Source organism: Diabrotica undecimpunctata, chromosome 4, assembly GCF_040954645.1.
Source record: "Diabrotica undecimpunctata isolate CICGRU chromosome 4, icDiaUnde3, whole genome shotgun sequence".
In the NCBI taxonomy this organism is placed as follows: Eukaryota; Metazoa; Arthropoda; class Insecta; order Coleoptera; family Chrysomelidae; genus Diabrotica; species Diabrotica undecimpunctata.
This window is the reverse complement of record NC_092806.1, coordinates 154,209,513-154,230,021: the sequence shown is the minus strand read 5'-3', so window position 1 is coordinate 154,230,021 and position 20,509 is coordinate 154,209,513. Positions and strand designations below refer to the sequence as shown.

The window sequence follows — 20,509 nt, the reverse complement described above, 5'->3', positions numbered from 1 at the left end:
TTCTTTCCGTTGGTTTCTTATGAATCTCCATATTTGTGTTTGTGTAGCGTAGAAGTCACTTTCCATCCTTTTTGTAAACTGTTCCCAGTGTTCATTTTTTGTTCTTCTTACCAACTGCTTTGTTTCATTTCGTATTCTTCTGTAGGTGTCTCGGGATTCTGGAGTATTTGATGTTTTGTACTTCGTGTAGGCCTCTCGTTTTTCTTTACATTTCTCTTTTATTTCTTTTCTGAAGCATGGTGTATTGTTGTTGTTTGTTTTGTTCAGTATGACTTTGCGTTTTCCTAGAGCTTCTGTTGCTGCTCCTTCAATGTTGTTTTTAATTTTCTCCCAGCTCGCGTTTATATCTTCGATGTCGTCTATTTGTTTCATGTAGTTTTTAATTTAAACCTTAGAGTAAATATATGATGACTAGAAACGAATTGATCGAGAGTAGTGAATCGATGTGACGATCGGCTATGACGCTACTCGTGACTACGCCATTTTGTGGCGCTCGTTTCGTGACGCTCGCCTCAGCATTTCACTATAGGAAAACAAGTAAAATACAAAGCGAGTATAGAAGCTTCGCTTCAAAAATATTTTTATAAAAGGAACGAAAAAATAATTACAATAGAATCACAGATTTATTTTACAAACAGTTCCATGTTACATTACAAATAAACAGGCAGTGAAAACTGCAGAAGAATCAGTACATTTGCTAGATAGTTGTAGGAAATGTAAAAGATATGTCCATAAAAATATTGAATAATGTTTAAGCAACAATTAGTTTAGACAAATCAATATATTAAACTAATTGTAGACAAATCTTTTACCGTTCCAAGAATAATCAAAATTAAAAGTGATTGCGTCTGATAATAATAATAAAAGTGCAAAATTTTATGTGCATTGTAATATTTCTAAGCATTAAAATTCAATACTATTTACAATCTTGCCGTGGGAAACTAAAAAATATTTAAAACGATGATTTAAATGGCACTTATATTAAAAAGGAGTATCAACGAAAATTGGCAATTGGTCTATGTAGAATGGTACTTTTATAAATGCTTAAATTAGTTCACGGTGCTTGTTAATATGATCATTAACAGACGCAATCGTAAATGGTATTAAAAAATGTTATTGTATCATAAATTCCCGTTGAATTTTTAATATAACTATTCTATAATGGCACTAAAGATACCCTATGGCTTATTATGAGTTGTTTGCCTACAAAACGTGTTGATTTATTGATTATATAATCACTTTACTTGAAAATCATTACTAAACGTTATAAAGGTTGCTTAAATTTTTGTACTACTTTTAAATTGACCTAAACTTGTACATGTTGAGAATAAGATTACAAATCTATAAAGGTATATTCTTATCTCCCAATTCTCACAACACTCCCATTTTGAACCCATTCATTTTTATCTTTATTGTTCCTATATATTGTTACGAAAGTTCCATAAGATTTATTCCACGTAGAAAAAGTTCCTTGACGAAAAAGAAGAAGTCGTTGTACACTCAAGATGACATCAAAAATTCATGAAATGTCTAGTGATGTTTGGAACGTCAGAAAATATAATATAAACAGATGTTTTTGACAGTTTAGAACAGTAGCATTTGAGTTTTGATGTTTATAGTTGTCATTGAGTTATTGTAAACAAGTATTGGAAAGTGGAAAGAGAACTCTTTGAATTAATTAAAAAACGCAAGATTGGTTACCTTGGGCACATATTGAGAGGAGCAAAATATGAAATACATCCTACAAGGGAAGATCGAAGGTAGGAGAGGAGCCGGCCGCCAACAATTATCCTGGTTAAGGAATATTAAAGAATGGACAGGAATACACAATACAGGCGAGCTGTGTCACGCCGCCAAGAACAGAATTCTAGTAATGAGATAGTCGCCTACGCACTTTGGTGTATGGCATGTTAAGAAGAAGAAGAAACAAGTATTGTAATATTGTTGGGCTTCCGAATAAAGTTATTTTAAAGAGGTGTAACAATATTAGAGTCACCTAGTATCAAAATCACTAAAACACCATTTTTCCAGTTTTGAAATATGTACCTGGATTCGTCTCATTAATACCTATCTACTGGTAGTAATATTCAGTATTAAAACGGCCAAAATTTTGCCTAGAAAACATCACAAAGTTTGCCTTCCGTTTCAAAGTAACCTAGGTATGTTTTGGGAGATTTCCGTACCAAACCACCAATGTTTAAAAGAGCCAATCGGGAAAATTTCTTTCATTCACGTGACCTGAACATCGTAAATAAGAAACGTGGCCGGTTTAATTTAATCGGTGTTTGGTTATTTACAATTTTTTAGCATTTAACAGCACACTATTCTAAATTTAAGAACTTTGAAGTTAACACAAAAAAAAGGATATTTCACCCTTGTCAGTAACACCAACTAAATGCCGAAAAAGAATTAGACAATCTGAAAAATGTAAATGTAATGTTAAGAAACGTTTTGTTTTTGACCCACCAATTTTTCAGGATATCTGAAAACAGGTTTCTTTCTATTTCAGATACATCGGAAAAGTACCAAAACAATCGCAGTGCCAGCACAAATCAACAGCTTTTGAGTGCAAAAAATTGAAACTAAATGAATAAGAAGTCCTTACCAAAAGTGCTAGACCAGCAGGCAGCTTTATTTACACAATCTCACTGTCGTTCAGGGATACCCAAAGGCTTAACTTGCGCCTCAGAATTTATTCAGCTATTGCTGGACCGAGGACCAATACGGGAAATCTTCAAATCATGTAGCCTCTGTAATCTGGCACCGTTTATGCCAAACAGATATGTCAAAGGTAACTACTGTGAGACTTGACATGGTTATGCAAGCGAGCTCCAATGAATATAAAGACAATGGAGCTATTATTCTCTGTTAGAGGGCACTCATTTATCCCTCCCGATAGGATATTTGGGCTGATTGAAAGAGAAATAAAAAAACTTGTAGCAAATCTTGCAGAATATTACAATGAAAGGAAAGATTATACCACAGTTTTGTTAGCTGACCAAGATTTTAACTTTTTAGACTGGAAGACTGAGGCTAATAGCTTCATTAAAGTTACAAGGCAGTGGCATTTTAAACTTACCGAATGTAAACGACTTTATCTAAAGAGATCCATCAAAAAACCTGGAGACATTTTGGTGAAGGGTGATCCAAATTTCAAAGTTTCAACTGGAGTGCTTCGAAGCTTTTAACCAAGATTAAAGAAAGGTTATCTCGTATCAATCCTACCATACTTGAAGCCAACATACAAGAGAAGAAGAAGAGAAGTTAAAAGACGTCAAGAATTTGCTTGAAATTCATTTTGAAGACACAGCTCTAAAATCCAAGGTTGGAATACTAAAAAGCACCTTTACAGAACATGGATCTACCAAGCGTATCTACCTAACCACGAAGACTCATTCTGTGGTCCACAAAGTGAAGAAAATATAGCACTATGTGTGTAATTTCATTAAAATAAAATTAATTTTGACAAGAATGACTTTTGATTTAAATAGACCCATTTCAAATGATTTGAAGACAGAGAAATTTGTATGAAAGTAATCAAGTTACAGTATTAGTATCATAATCGCCAATGTTCAGTTTTCTTTTTGAATTTTCTCAGTAGATACTTAAAAGACTATAAAAATCTGTGTAAAACAAAATCTTCTTCTTCTTCCTATGCCGTCCCCATTAACGGAGGTTGGCGACCACATTTTTAAAAGCTTCTCTGTCTTTTGCAACGTGGAATAATTCGTCTACAGTCATGTTTGATGAAAACAAAATCCTCATTACTAATTTATAACAAATTATAATAATTAGGCAAATCGTAACCGAAATAAAGCTACCACAGAATTTCGCAGTTCCTGTAAAATTGGTCAAGGTGGAGATTGGCGACTCATTTATAATTCTAATTCTGTCTCTGGGAGTTTTAGTTGTAATTTTACAGTGCCTCTGTGATTTTTGAATACTCCTTTTTGTTCTCTTGTACTCTTGTGCCAGATGTTTATTAATATTATAAACATATTTTGTAGGCAAACTTTTAGGAGAATGAGGACCAAAACTATTCATTACCGTCTATGATACAAAAACATATTCGAAAATATTATTCAGTGTGCTCTTGTGTGTACAAGTTTGAAACTGCTACCATTTTAATATTATTTTAAAAAAATCAATATGTTTACAAATAATCACATTTCGTCAAAATGTCACAAAAATGGAAAAAGAATTTTTGTTCTAAAAACTTACAGATACAATTCAAAAAGTAGGTCATGCACGTTGAATATTAAATGAAGCAAGTAAAGAATATTTGAGGTGAAAACTTTTATATGCAGGTTTGAGAAAGGTATACTTATTGATAGGGAAACAACCTCAACTTATGGTCAGCATTAAAAATCGGTAAATAATATAAGTTGCATATATTTGGCCAAATTGTTAAACTGATAAAGGAATTATTTAAAAATAAATTGTTTATTTATTAATCTATTTCATTTTTCATAAATTATTTCAGGACAAAATTCTCTGGATATTTCGATATGGGTACAGTAGTCATTGTTATGGTTTTATTGAGAGAAAAAACCTAGAAATAGTAAATAAGTACGAATACATAATAATAATAGTCCTTTATACCGCTACTGCGGCTTTGGGATTATGAGCCCCTTCCCGTATCTGTTGACCCACCTATGGAATTATCAGTTTAAGTCGATTCCCATAAACAAATTATACTCTGTATGCTTTTATAAGTTCCCATATTAATTAATATGGCATTTTTATTAATATTTATTAAAAACATTACCCCTATGGTTTTTTATTTATTTTCAAAAATAAAAAAATTCACTCAACCCTGGCTATGCATTCACTTATGTCAACATATGTTGATTTTTCATAATTACGTTAATGGGAAGGGGCTCGTAAATAGCTATAGTCTACATTTTAACAACCTAAATAGCCGAAGAAACAACTGGACTTCATAAATTACTTAAGAATGCCGCGAAAGACAATGTTTATGGTCGGAATAAATGAAACAGATCTTTGAGATGGCTATGGTAGGAATAGTATCAGCATAATTTTATTTTATGTCTGATCGGAAGATAATAATGCAAAAAGGCCAGGCAAATATTGACGAGCACAATTTTTAAGCTTAATTTGTCAAAATTCTCCACTTGAAATTTTGTACCGTCATAATTTTTCTATTGTGCTCAATACAAATAAATTTTTTCTTGTAATAGAATTATTTATCAATTTTTGGAAACTTTCGAATCAAAAGCTTCATGTTTTATGACCAATAGAGTTGAATCTGTAAGTTCGCATTTCATTTTGGCACTCTGTATTGAAAAAAATATATATATAATCCATCAAAAAAATGTATAGAACGAAGTTGATTCGACTACAAATATTTAAAGTATGTACGTAACAAAAAGTAATGTTTTATATAATTACATTGCACGCCTAAATTTATATGCGTGAGTGTATACAAATGTAACGATTTAAGCGTAGATACTTCTATCTGAAAGGGACGTTTTTACAAAAATTTTAACAAAACTGCTGTTTTATTTGGTACTGAAAAAATATGTCTTTAAATGTGGTAGAAATTTTGAAGAAAAACCACGCGAAGGGCCTCTACCAAAAACACTATTACACTAACTACTAAAAAATATAAGATTGTAGAAGCCCAGGTATCTCATTAGATTGCATCAGCAATATTTTGCCTAAAGTTTTAGGTTTTAGGGAGCCGTGAACACAGTGGTGCCACATTCATTACTTTCTCAGCAACATTTGGTACATTTTGAAAACGATAAGATGGATTTTCTGTTTAGTTCCATTACTAGTGATAAGGCAGGCCTACCATCATGATTCAACATCAGATCAAGAGGCATCATGATGTAAACTTGCTACTTCTACTTCGAAGTTGGACAGCGTCCAGAAATTGGCCAAATTATATATTTTTTTGGAATATAAAAGAAATTTACTCACGTATTAGCTTATAACTGGTACTCAGACTATTATTATTACTTTTTAGACAACCTGAATTGTCCAGAATGAATTTGGTTCAGAGAAAAAATAATATTTCATCAAGCCAACGCACTCTCTGACACGGCTAAAAAAGCCACTGTGAAAAGCAATAAATTAAAGTACGGATTGCTGCACCATCCAACCAATTCGCCAGATTTAGCTTCCTCTAACTTTTGGGTGTTTTCACGTTTCAAATAATCCACGCATGAGAAATGACATTATTATTATGAAATATAATATACGCCGAAAAGAAATATGTTATTGAAATCGGATATACAGCTCACTCCGTATATTTTATAAACATGATCAAAGGAAATTGTTATCTGATGGCTATCGAAGAACCGTCTATGACCTACATATTTCTTACCAGAGACCGGAAGTACAATAACAACTTTAAAAATAAATTACTTGTTCGTCGTAGATAAAATATAGTATGCAACTCGTTACGGTTTCCACACGTGTGACTGTCTCAAATCGTTAAACATAAAATATGTCTGCCATGCTTGTGTCGTATCCCCAGCGTCGGTGTAGCTTTGTTCTGACATTAGCTACGGCAAAGAAGAAGAATTGACAGTTGACAGACGAAGATGAATTGACTGAGTGACAGTTAACAACTGGTTCCGGTCTTGGCTAAGGTTCATGCTCGGTCGGCAATGCAGATTCAACGCTTATCGACAGTGACGTCATACTGTCTCTCACAAGTGCCGCATACTCTGCGATATGCAATACATAAATAGTAAATATTTAATAAAAATAATAATGCAACATCAGCTGCCTCACCATTTTGTCTTTTATAATGTAATATATGTTCCTATTAATTATGCAACCGATAATACACTGAAATACTATTCACTGCTTTATGTCAACGTTTTTAAAGAATATGATGGGGAATCACTATCAAAAACGAATTAAGTGTAAAAAAATGTAAATTTTTGTAAAAACTCTCTTAGATTTGAAGTACACCTACTCTAATAGCCAAGATTTTATAAAAATATACAATATTGAGCAGTGATTTCCTAAATGCATTCATGAAAATGAAATCGTGATGAGCGATCACAAGAGAACCAGTCGTTTTGACAAAATAAATCCTCTAAACAACGTTTTATTATAATTTACACATCAACTATGTAAAATTATGTTGTATATGTCAATAAATAAAAAATATAATTCTCAAAACAGCTGCCTAAAACAGTTTATTCTGTAAGTCGCCCTTATTATTCCTATAGTTCATCAGAAATATTAATATCTGTAAAAAAACGCAATTCTCTTCGCTGTATATAATAACATTTTTGTATTGTCTTTGTAACAAACTTGGAATGAAAAACAGACGCAGCTGCCATTAAATAAGTACTCTTAACTGCCAAAATAAACAACCTTACACAAAATATCAACGTCTTCCCATATATCTGTACATATAAAAGTAAAACTGACATAATAAAAATATATAGACCAAATATCGGTTGTGAAAATCACAGAAATGTAGCACAAACTGTACTCCATATTTATATAACGTCATGTCGCTATTTTTGAGGTTAGATTAGGTTAAATCGTGAGACTCTAATGCATTAATTTTTATATTCCACAATAGTTCATTTAAAATGAAGTTTACCACGTAAAATACAATGCTTTATTTACTTTTATTTAGAAAATTGTGGTACAAGATTAGTTGAAACTCCCATTTAAGTCCATCACTGATGAGTTTATTAATAAAGAAAAAATCCTTTAACACTATTAATATCAACACCAAATGCACAAGCATTGACAGATTATTGTTACATCTTTAAGATGTCAGTTTTTCTTTAATACAAATGTAAAAAATGTCCAAAACGACTGGCGTATAATAGATTGGTGATATTATTTACAATACACTTTGTCGATCTAAATTTTTGAAAGTCGTAAAAAGAGTAACAATTTTATCTCCTATCGATAAAAATCATATGTACACCGTATAATTAGTTCCTAAAATTTCAGTTAACATTCAAGTCTTGTGGAATTACTAAATAAATATTGAAAATTTGACAATACTTCTAGCAGACTAAAAAATAAAGTATCTCGAACGAAAACTACCGAGATCGTCGTCGTTTATTAAATGCCTACATTTGGTCCAAAAATTACATAATTCGCTAAATCAAACACCGGTTTCGAATCAGCGTTTTCCAAAACATAGATTGCCAAAATTTGCGGGTTTTTGCTTGTTCAGTCTTAGTAAACATTAAAAACTAGAGCAAAAAATATTCGTTAAATTAAGTAGAACACATTAATTAAAAATAAAAAGATAATATCGGCTGTCAAAGAAAATACAATATTTAGCACCACCCAAAAAGACTAAATCAGTATATTAATGCATTTGCCAGTTATTTTTACAAAGAACTTTATATATTCAAGTAGCAAAATGGAGTCTAAAATAACTTAAGAGTTATCTATGAATCATTCATTGAAATCGTCATGCATTGATGCTATTGTAGTGAAGTGTAGACAGAAAGTACTGAATATGTCAATCCTTTATAAGCAGACACGTCTGTGTATATGATAATAGGACAAATGTAGTCTAAACAGCTGAATTTTTAGTTCCAAAATAGATCATGTCTCGGAAGAGTAGTACCTGACTAAAAACAAAAGTATTGTAAATGCCAGTTCTTTGTAGAGAGAAATACTAGTACTGCATCTGTCAGTTCTTTGTATAAAGATAACTGCTAGTAGCAGAAATGCAATCTAAAAAACTGCGTTTTTAGTGCCAAAAGTGAATCGTGCCCCGAGACTGCAGATATGAGATGTTAAAAGTAGTACCAGACTAAAAGTATTGTACCCGTCAGTTTTTTGTAGAGAGAAATAGCAGAGCTTTTAATCCCAAAGTGGATTGTCTCACAGAAATGTCCCTATGGTATCACAAGTACTACATATCAGAACAAATAAGTACTGCATCGGTCAGTTCTTTGTATAAAGAGAACTGTGTGGATGCTAGCAGCACAAATACAGTCTAAATTATCGAGTTTTTAGTTGCAAAATAAATCGTGTCTGGCGACTGCTGATATAAGATGCTACAAGTAGTACTTAACAGAAAAAATTAGTACTATATAATTCAGTTCTTTGTATGGGGGGAAATGTGTAGGTGCTATCAGCACAAATTCAGTCTAAATAGCCGAGTTTTTTATAGTACCGGTAGTAAAAAGTAGTACCTGGTTGTAGAAATAATCGCTATATCTGTTAGTTGTTTATAGGGAGAACTATAAAAATATAAACATCTGTATGGTTCCTTGCTTACATCGATCATATCTCGATTGCTAAAGTAGTACTTGACTACAGGAATCAGTACTATGTCTGTTTATTGTGGAGAGAGCCGTACTGATGCTATAATCACAAATTCAGGTCAAATGACTGTGGTTTCTTCCCTATATGTCTTTGAATTGCTCTATTACATGCTAAAACTAGTACCGAATTGAAAAAATAAGTACCGTAGCTGTTAGTTCTTAGTACAACTATGTAAGTGGTACTAGCATAAATTCATTCTAAATCACCTAGTTTTTTAGTAGTACTGGTAATAAAAAAAGTAGTACCAGATCGTATAAATGATCACTATATCTGTTAGTTCTATATAGAGAGAACTATGAAGATGCTAACAGAATAAATTCAATATAAACAGCTCTATGGTTCCTTTCTTACATTGATCATGTCTCGATTGCTGAAAGTAAGTACTTGATTGAAGAAATAAGTATTGTATCTATCAGTTTATTGTAGAGACAGCTGTACTGATGCTACCATCTGAAATTCTCTGTGATTCCTTCCCTACATATCTTGTTCTGTTAGATGCTAAAACAAGTACTGAACTGAAAAGATAAGTAGCGTATCTGTCAGTTCTTTGAAAGAACTGTGTAGTAAATGTTACCAGCACAAATTCAGTCTAAGTAGCTCTATTGTAGCGTTTCTACAAGGATCATATCTCTTGATTGTTGTATCAGAAGCTGAAAGTAGGACCGGACTGAAGAAATAATTACTGCGTTGGTCAGTTCTCTATAAAGAAAACTGTATAGATGCTTCACAAATTTAGTCTAAATACTTCTGTAGTTCCTTTCCTACAAGGATCACGGATCATACCTCTGGATTGTTGTACTAGATGCTAAAACTAGTACCGGACTAAAGAAATAGGTATTAAGTGTGTCTATATGAGATGCTATAGCTATACCTGACTTTTGATATAAATAATAAATCTCACAGTTTTCTTTGAAAACAACCTGTTTTTAGAGATAATAGTACTACATAGACACTAGTAGTACAAATACAGTCTAAATAGCTTAGTTATTAATTAATTTAATGGATTGTCTTTAGAATACTGATATGAAATAATAGTACTACCCTATTCAAAGTAGAGGGTAACTTGGGACTGTTGATATGAAATTCTAAAAGTCTAACCGACATGAGGATATAAATGCTGTATCCGTCAGTTCTTTAGCTAACAATCAGGTTAAGTATCTTAGTTATTAGACTCCTAAATGGATTGTTTCTGGACTTCTATATAAAATTAGTACTTGATATAAGTAACATATATCAGTTCTTTGAAAAAGAATTAGTATTAGTAAAATGCTAGTAATATAAACGTAGTACAACTAGATTAACAGTTATTTAAATGATTGACATCTCTGCATTAGTGATTTGGGATGATAGCAGTACTACCTTATTGAAAGAATAAGTAGCAGATCGATGAGTTCTTTATACAAAGCACTGCATACAAGCTAGTAACACAAATGTAATCAAATTAACTGAGAGATAAGTTGTAAAAATGATTTATGTCTCTGAATTACTAATATACGACGAAAGAGTACTACATTGTTGAAATACGTATTAGATCTATTAGTTCTTCAAAGAGGAAACTGTACAGAAGCATGCAGCATCAGTGTAGTCTAAATATCTAAGAGGTTAGCTCCCTAATAAAATTGTTCATGTACATGGAGTTTTGGCATGATATTATAAGAGTACTACCTTACTGAGGTATTTAATCTTCACTACTAATGGAGGATTATGAAACTGCAAGTAGCACATATAGACTTACTGTAGCGTGGATTAGTTTCTCAAATATTGCTGTTGAATATAAAAGGTGGAAGACCTAGTTTAATTTCCCAAAAAAAATCCATTCGAAAACGGATTAATAATGGAAAAATAAGCACAAAAACTATATCAATATGACTAAAAAACTGTAACTGGCTAAAACAATAACAAAATAATCTAGTGTATCAAATACGAAATTGAAGAACCCAATGAAAAGGAGGGAAAGCCTAACTAACAAACTCCAATAAAATATTGGAATAGAATATTCAATTTATGCATAAACAATGACTGTAGAGTTTGAAAATAAATGTTTTTGATCAGGAAATTTAACCAAGAACTAATATTCTGAGAGAGTAAAATGAAATAATTGAAAGTACCGATCAAATAGTTAACAAGTATTTAGCCAATGTATAATAACCCTACATAAATATTTCTTTACCGTGTAAAATCTGTATAAAGTTCTGTTTCAAAATTTATTTGATTGTGTAAATATATAAAAATAATTAGAGGAGTATTTGGTCGAATTTACATTGAAATAATTAAGGTTTTGTAAAGATATAAAAACGCTACGATGATATACAACAAAATAAAATCAATTGTAAATATATCTAAAGATGTATAATATAAAAGAGATATAAATAAATAAAACCCCAAGCAAATTTTAGCAATCGCGTTTGTTAAACTTATTCTACTCAACGGTGTTCTCTTTTCACTCATACCTATATACACTAGTACCGCATATTTAAAACCTAAAAAAACTAAATAAGTAGATCACATTGTAAGAAGATACTAAAGATATTGTTTGTCTATACTATTTGTACAAAGTGACATCCATGCATATAAGAATATGTATCCATGTCTATTTAGGTATATACCATCTTCTTTTTAACATAATATAACAGAATGAACGCCATTTAAATAAAGGTAAAATTATTTCAAAAGAAACCAAACCCAACATAAAAAGCATCAGCCGAAGCTCCAGTAATCAGAACACTCGGGAAACTCTACGGTCTACCAGACCATTACAGAATGCGCTCTAGAAATGTAAAATGCTGGTAAAATTGAAAATATATGAAAAATCAATAGGCTTAACACGTAATAAGGAGACTGAAGACATCATTATACAGCTCTGATAGAAAAGTAGAGATATTGTGGAATGAAAGATGAAATAGGCTTCTCCATACAGATTAATCAACAATGAAAATTAAAAAAATGAAAAATCTACCTAATAAGGTATAGCTATCCAGCAAGATCATACTTATCCATATGGATAAATAGGTCACAAATGCTCTTTGAACAACTTTTGAAATTTCTCCAAAAAATGATGACTTCATTAAAATGAAATTCCCATTGTAACATATTGTAGTAAAGGCCCATCGACTAAAGGCAATCGCTAAGTTACATTGTGAAATCGTCACTGGTATGAAACTAGAACCGGTAGGAACGATGCGAAAATAATTGACACATGACATACAGACCTAGACATAACCTAAAAAAAAATTTTAATCAAACCAATGGTAATTTTCATATTTCTATAAGTAGAGATGTCAAAATGTATCAAATCGTATAGACTTACCACGACACGTTTATATATTTTGAACCACAGAATCAGTCTGTCGTTATTTAAAACTACTTTTGATTCGTCTTATATTATAAAACAAAAATAAATACAATTTGTATATAATTAATATACCTTCGATAGGTAACAAAACACTTAGTAAATGCATTACTAATTAATGAAAATTTTTTAAATCAACCAAAAACTTTTTTGAAACTAAAATGTAAACAACAAAATGTTTAGATATCAAATTAATCTCATAAAAATTAAGAATACTATTAAGACTATGCAAACGTTTTGATTCTATCTCAAATAGAATCGACAAAATATTCCTATTTCGTCAAAATCCTACAGACGTGTCGTCGTTTCCAAATTACACAAAAATATCATCAAATTTTCATCTACCGCTTTATTATGACACACGCTTTTACTCTTAATAAATTCCTTATATTATACAAACGACGAGAAACCCGGTAGAGGCGCCCTCGATCTCGCCATGTTGTTCATAATGATTTGCCCCCCGTTGAGACTGACGACGGCACTGCCTTCGGGCTCCGAGTCGGTGTAACTCGAATAGTTCCGAACGGGTTTCTGACGTTTCCACGATTGTCGTAAGGTGTCGTTGACGTTGGCGTAGTGATTGACGAACGAGTGGGGGTCGGATCGAACGCTCTCGTTTTCACTCTCTGAACCCTGCAAAAAATAATCGTTACTATCGATGCTTATGGTAAGCTTAATTCTAAGCAGCAAAACAAACACTGCGAGGCAGGTGGGTAAAAAAAAACATTTAGGATAAAAAACGGAGTGCCCTCCGTTAAGATAGGTAAAGTGCACTAACAACCAAATGCGGGTGGTGGGCACCTTTTGGGTCCATGGGTGCGTTTGGGGACAAAATTGCAGGGCATTGGTCTTCCAATTGAAGTGAGAGATCGACACAGACATTGGACAGTGTTGTTGGGCTGGTAAACTGAGCACACTTGAGTGACTTGAATTAAGCACCCAAATGTATTTAAGCGATGAATCCATACATATCTACAACAATGAATCGACTTTTTATCCAGTGTGGACAAATCTTCATGGCTACTAATTTGAATGAATTATATTTTAAATCAAAATTATCTAATTATCTAATTCAATTGTCTTTCGTTTTGTTTCTTTGGCTCTTAATTGATTCTTCCTATTTATTGAATGTTTATATAGAAAACTTCTTCCAACTCTGCAGGCTGAGTAGCATTGAGCTATACTTTAAGTATTATCTATGCATATGTGTACCATTGAGGACATTTTAAATGGTACTAAAATGAATCCGAAGAATTTAGAAATTCATCCGTCATCCGTTCAACATTTTAGCATTCGTTTACAACTGTTGGTAGCCAGAGGAGAAGTTTTTAAAGGGTAATTTAAAGGATTTATTATCTTTATTGCATTATGACAAATGCGGCACCCGAAATGTCGTTCTTTCATCTCTCGCCGCTTACATCTACCTATTTACTTTTCTTCTCTTTTTGTTTTAAGAAACTACTTTGGTTTCGGAAACTCGCATGTTCAACTCACATATCTTAGCTAACCCTTAAATTAATTTGACATAAATCAACTTCTTAGGAATTTCTCTGGATTATAGCACAGCCTGTAAATATCTTAGTGAGTATAGACAGGGCTGTTCGAGTTTTAAATGAATCAAAATAGTTTCAAGGTTGATTTAGCTTAGTGTTTGACTTGAAACTTCTTCAAGCCCATTCTTTTATCCAAAGTTGTGCTAATTTTAACTATTTTTAAGCTTAAAACTAAAGGTTTTAATATTGACCATTATTTATTACTGTGTAATATGGTTATCTCACCTGCCTCTCGCCGAAATAATTTTTACTAGAAGCAATTAGTGTGCAATTTGAATAACAGCAAAAACTAATGAATTCTGATTAGCTTTTTGAAAATGTATATATACAATATTAACTAACTTTGTAAAGTTAAAATATTTATAAAGTATTATTAAACTAAAACGTTGAGTAAGGAAACTGGATGGTGAGATTTCAGTCATTAAGTTAATTACGTCAAAATAAGTGGAATCAATGGAATAAGTAGAATGGGGGAAACCCGTGTCGTCAAAATAGTAAGAGATGTCACCAATCGGCAGAAGAATAAGCAGAATTGCTTATAAATAGGAAAAAGACAAAGAAAATGTTAAAAACAAGTGAGATAAATTGAAAATGAGTCTTGAATTTAAAGCTAGATCAATGATTGAAGTGTGGGAGTAATTATACATTCAGTGGAACCGTATTTCCATTATATCTTCCATAATATTCATCTAATCTCGATGAAAGTCTCATACTCTATAGAAAATAGCCCAAAAAATTTATTTGTATACAAATACAAATATAACAAAAATAAAAATTTAATACAAAATTTTGAAAAAAAATGGTTTAGGGCATGAATGTAGTTCATTATTTCCCAGGGATTTTTAGGGTTAACTAGAAAATTATTCTTCTTCTGCTAGTGCCTATCCTCTATGGATGTTGGCTACCACAATGGCCCATCGTATTTTATTAGCAGCTGTTCGAAATAGGTCTGTGATGGTCATACCTGTCCACTGTCTCAAATTCTTAAGCCAGGATATTCGGCGGCGTTCTGGTCCTCTATTTCCTTCTATTTTCCCTTCTAATATCAATAGTAGGATTCTGTATTTATTTTCATTTCTCACTATATGTCCGAAGTATGCTAACTTTCTTTCTTTAATGGAATTCAAGACTTCAGGTTCTTTTTGTAAACGTTGCAGTACTGCGTCGTTAGTTATATGATGTACATATGATATTCTGAGCATGCGACGATAGCACCACATCTCGAAAGACTGCAACCGTCTGCAAGACGCATCAGTGAGTGTGCATGCCTCTGCTCTATACATAAGAACAGAAAATTATTGTGTTACAGAAATCGGTTGAAATATTGAGCAAAACCAAGTCAGAAAAAAGAAATCATTGGTTTGATCATGAGTGCGAAATGGTCACAAATAGAAAGAACCTAGCATATCAAAAAACCTTCGACGCAGGTTGTACACGAATAAAAAAAGAAGAGTATAGACATCTTAGAAGAGAGAAAAAAGAGATTATCAATTCCGGGTGATTTGTTTCTCTGCATCTTTAACTTCAAGAATCATTGGTGGTTCCTCTTCCCTCTCGTCTGCTCCCCTTACCTTATCTCTTTTGTCTTTCAGGTTTTCTTCTTCTTCCTACATATTAAGTGCCTGGTTAAAGTATTCCACCCATCTACTCAATACATCTTTCCTTGTTGTTAATAGGTCGCTATTCTGACCTCGGCATTGTCTTGTGGTTGCTTTGAATTCTTTTCTCTTGATGTTAACTTTCTTATAGAATGCTCTGAATTCTTTCTCTCTGTTAAGGTTTTCTATATATTTAAGTTCCGTATTTGGGTGGTTTCGTTTTTTATCTTTTGTGTATTCTCTTTTTTTCTCTCCTCTTTGTCTGGTAATTCTCTACAGTTGTTCTAGTTCGTCGGGTAAGCATTTCTGTAGGCTTCATTTTTTTCCTTTGTTGCATTCTTGCATTCATCGATACAAAATGAAACGAGGAAATACTACAAATTCTTAAATAATCGCAGTCGAGAACTTCAATCACGATTAAAAAGTGTAAAGACACTAACGGTGAAATTCTACATGATAAAAACTCAGTTCTTAACAGATGTGTACAACATTTCAGCGAACATCTAAATATAAATGATATTGAAGGAGGTTATAACATAGACAATCAATAAAATCTACAACGTCAACTACACAGTGAAGACCCAACAAGAGAAGAAGTGTCAAATGTCATCCTAAAGCTCAAAGACAATAAAGCTCCAGGAATCGATGAAATCTGTTCGGAAATGTATAAAAAAGACGGTGATCAACTTACCCTGGTGATCACCACCAGTATATGAAACCTGGTATCGTTGATGTAACCATAAAATACTACAAAGAAATAATTAAAGCCAAAGATATATTCACTGCGGTAAAAATTAGACGCCTACGATGAGTAGGGTATCTATCCAGAGCAAGTTAAACCCACCATGCACGACGTATTATATTGGCGAAACCCCAAAGAACTAGATGAAGACTAGAAAATCAATGTTGCTATCTACCATTAAGCTGCAAGAGGTAGGACCGAATGGAGTAATATGATTACGAATCTATAAGCTCAACTGGGCTGTAGCACCATCCATGATGATAAATCTCTTTTAGGATCTTCAATTAATTAATACATATAATAAACAGAGACGTAGCATCAACGATGATGATAAATAACTTTTAGTATCTGATTTTTGCAGAACAATTTGCCAACATTTGATTTTATTAAGCATACTTCTAGTAAAAACATGTTTCGGTTACTTAATAGCTAACCAGCACAAATAAAGCACGTAATTTTTCCATTTTTGATGAATTATTCTTATAAAAAAACTAAAAACATTCGAAATATTTATTTAATCGAATACTATCAATTGCATGTTTAATATATTTATTTATCTGATCGTTAATTTACCTTTACAGATGCATAACAATATTGAAAAAATAAATCATCAAAAATTCTAGCATTTTAACTTATAAAAACATTATAATTATCGCTGTCATTTATATATCTCAAGTTGAAGATGTGCAATTCCCATGCTCAACAGAATATAATAAGAAAATAATAGTAAATTAAACAATCATGCAATCAAAAAGTCATTAACTGTCTATTTATCGTTTTTTATTTTAAAAGTATCAAGCATATCTACTATTTACTGCGTTGTATTTAAGCCAGTCTTAGGCTGGCGACGTATTTGCGACAAGGTAACGCGGCTAGTTCGCAGCGACATTGCCGCCAAGTTTGTACGACCTATATTGCAGTATGCATCCAGTATTACCACTCGTGTTATGATTATTATTAAACTAAGAATAAAATTGACTATGTTCCATGTTATAATATCATATTATAAGATTTGACACCGGCAGTGATCGTTAATTAATGGAAGCAACCATGAAAATAAACAAAATCAAATTATATACCTATCTAGCAAACGAGAATGTAAGCAGTGAGCATAAGACGAAGTTTGGAGGGTCCATTCGTCAATTATTTGCTTTATTCGCACGCATAAGCAAATACCCGAATAGCAAATTCCTATACAATAGTCTATTCGTCCACTTGTCGGTTTTTTGAAACACTTCAAAAGACACGAATATGCCGAATGCACGTCGAATGTATGTGTCGACTGCCCACACTTCGCTTGCACCGGTAGTTGTCTCACAGTTGATCTTAACTAAACTTTATTGTAATTCTCGTTATTCTTGAATCATCAATTCGACAAATTTGTGTGTTTATCTTATATACTAAAACGCTAAGCTCTTTTCTTGTCCACCACTTTACTTATAAACCATATTAGATAATTAAAATATTTTTACGGAATATTATTAGTATTACGTATGAGATTGTCAAGATATACTTTTGGTACAAAAATTCACTTCCGGTTTTGAGATGACCGGAAGTTAAAATTTACTTTAAGTTTTAGACCTCACAATGTATATATGGATCGAAAGGTCTCGTCGAGACGAATCTAAATATGTACTTCCGGTTGCGATCCGACACCGGAAGTGACCCGAAACGCGCATAAAACGTCAAGATAGAGAAAATCTGACACCGGATTCGTGATCAGCATGCAAAATTAACTGCTAAATGATATCCATGTCGACATTTGATAAACTAAAAATTGCATTCCGGTTTTGAGGTCGACTTCCGGTTTCGTTTTTATTAGTCAAATCAATAGAGAATTCAACGTAGAGTTCAAAAATGTAAGTTCACGAAATTATCATTTATCTTATATACTAAAACGCTAAGCCCTTTTCTTGTCCACCACTTTACTCAAAAACCATATTAGATAATTAAAATATTTTTTCGGAATATTATTAGTATTACGTATGAGATTGTCAAGATATACTTTTGGTACAAAAATTCACTTCCGGTTTTGAGATGACCGGAAGTTAAAATTTACTTTAAGTTTTAAACCCCACAATGTATATATGGATCGAAAGGTCTCGTCGAGACGAATCTAAATATGTACTTCCGGTTGCGATCCGACACCGGAAGTGACCCGAAACGCGCATAAAACGTCAAGATAGAGCAAATCGGACACCGGATTCGTGATCAGCATGCAAAATTAACTGCTAAATGATATCCATGTCGACATTTGATAAACTAAAAATTGCATTCCGGTTTTGAGGTCGACTTCCGGTTTCGTTTTTATTAGTCAAATCAATAGAGAATTCAACGTAGAGTTCAAAAATGTAAGTTCACGAAATTATCATTTATCTTATATACTAAAACGCTAAGCCTTTTTCTTGTCCACCACTTTACTCAAAAACCATATTAGATAATTAAAATATTTTTTCGGAATATTATTAGTATTACGTATGAGATTGTCAAGATATACTTTTGGTACAAAAATTCACTTCCGGTTTTGAGATGACCGGAAGTTAAAATTTACTTTAAGTTTTAGACCCCACAATGTATATATGGATTGAAAGGTCTCGTCGAGACGAATCTAAATATGTATTTCCGGTTGCGATCCGACACCGGAAGTGACCCGAAACGCGTATAAAACGTCAAGATAGAGCAAATCTGACACCGGATTCGTGATCAGCATGCAAATTTAACTGCTAAATGATATCCATGTCGACATTTGAAAAAATTGTATTCCGGTTTTGAGGTCGATTTCCGGTTTCGTTTTTATTAGTCAAATCAATAGAGAATTCAACGTAGAGTTTAAAAATGTAAGTTCACGAAATTATCATTTATAGTTTTTGAGTTATTGATAAAAATATTTTTACTTCCGGTCATTGTATATATTGTATATTTTTCTCGCAAAATAAAAATTTCATTTAACCCTTTCGAGACTCCAGGTACATATGTGTACCACTATGTTTGCATACAAGCCTAAAGTGATATTTTGCCGTTAAATATTATTTAAAAATGTACCAGTCAGTTCTCCATTGCATCGTTTGAGTCACGTTCACGTGTAGCCGCGTAAAATATTTTAGTTAACCTAGAATTTGCGAGTTTTAGATGTGTTGGTTGCTACAGTCAGCATAAATACATTGTTTTTTGATACAAATTATAGTTAAATTGTATTATATCATTTTACAGACTGTTTGTTTTTGTGTCTTTTTATAGTAAGTATATTTAGATTGTTATTTATTTATAGTAAAATAAACATTTGACTGTTTTTAAAATCTATGGTACTAATAAGTACCAATAGTCTTATAGTACGGTATGTAAGTATACCATTAGTCTTATTCATGTCATTTTTAGATATGGATAAGAAAAGGCCACTTACACAGAAAGAACTTCAATATTATGCAGAATTATCATTTTCCGAGTCTGGAAGTAGTGATGACATGTATAAGCCTTCTGATGATGAATCGGAATCAGACGAGGACTGCAAAGATAATTTTCACGAAACTTCTGATGAAGAATCAGAGTTAGAAGTTCGTGATACACAGGAAACTTTACAAGAAACTGCCACACCTAGTAGTTCTTTTGTGTTGTGGTCAACACCAAATGAAGGTTTTGCTCCGAAGAACAAATTTCAAGTCAACGTAGTTGTACATTGGATGCTGGCATACAATCTAACTTGACGCCATACCAATATTTCAAAAAGTTGTTTCCACGTTCTTTGTATATGTATATTGCTCAATGCACTAATGAAAGGATTGAAATATGTAAGCAGTCAAGAAGAAACGCTCGTCTGAAAGAAACTGACTTAGGAGAAATTCAAATAGTTCTTGGTTGTATGCTAGTTATGTGCTACAACCGTGTAGCAGAAATCAGTAATTATTGGTCAACTCATCCTTCACTGGTAAACGTTTCAATTCAAAATGCAATATCCCGTGACAGATTCAAAGTTATA

At 32.4% G+C, this 20,509-nt stretch overlaps 1 protein-coding gene across 4 annotated transcripts in view; it reads right to left on the bottom strand.

The window, feature by feature from the left end:
* Nucleotides 1-604: 604 nt before the first annotated feature.
* Nucleotides 605-20,509, bottom strand: part of sdk (sidekick cell adhesion molecule) — a 245,995-nt gene continuing 226,090 nt past the window's right edge. For all 4 annotated transcript variants that reach the window (XM_072530619.1, XM_072530620.1, XM_072530621.1 and 1 more), the window contains one exon: nucleotides 605-13,276. In XM_072530619.1, the coding sequence (XP_072386720.1) occupies nucleotides 13,034-13,276 (243 nt within the window). In that variant the 3' untranslated portion in view covers nucleotides 605-13,033. The remainder of the gene's footprint in view (nucleotides 13,277-20,509) is intronic.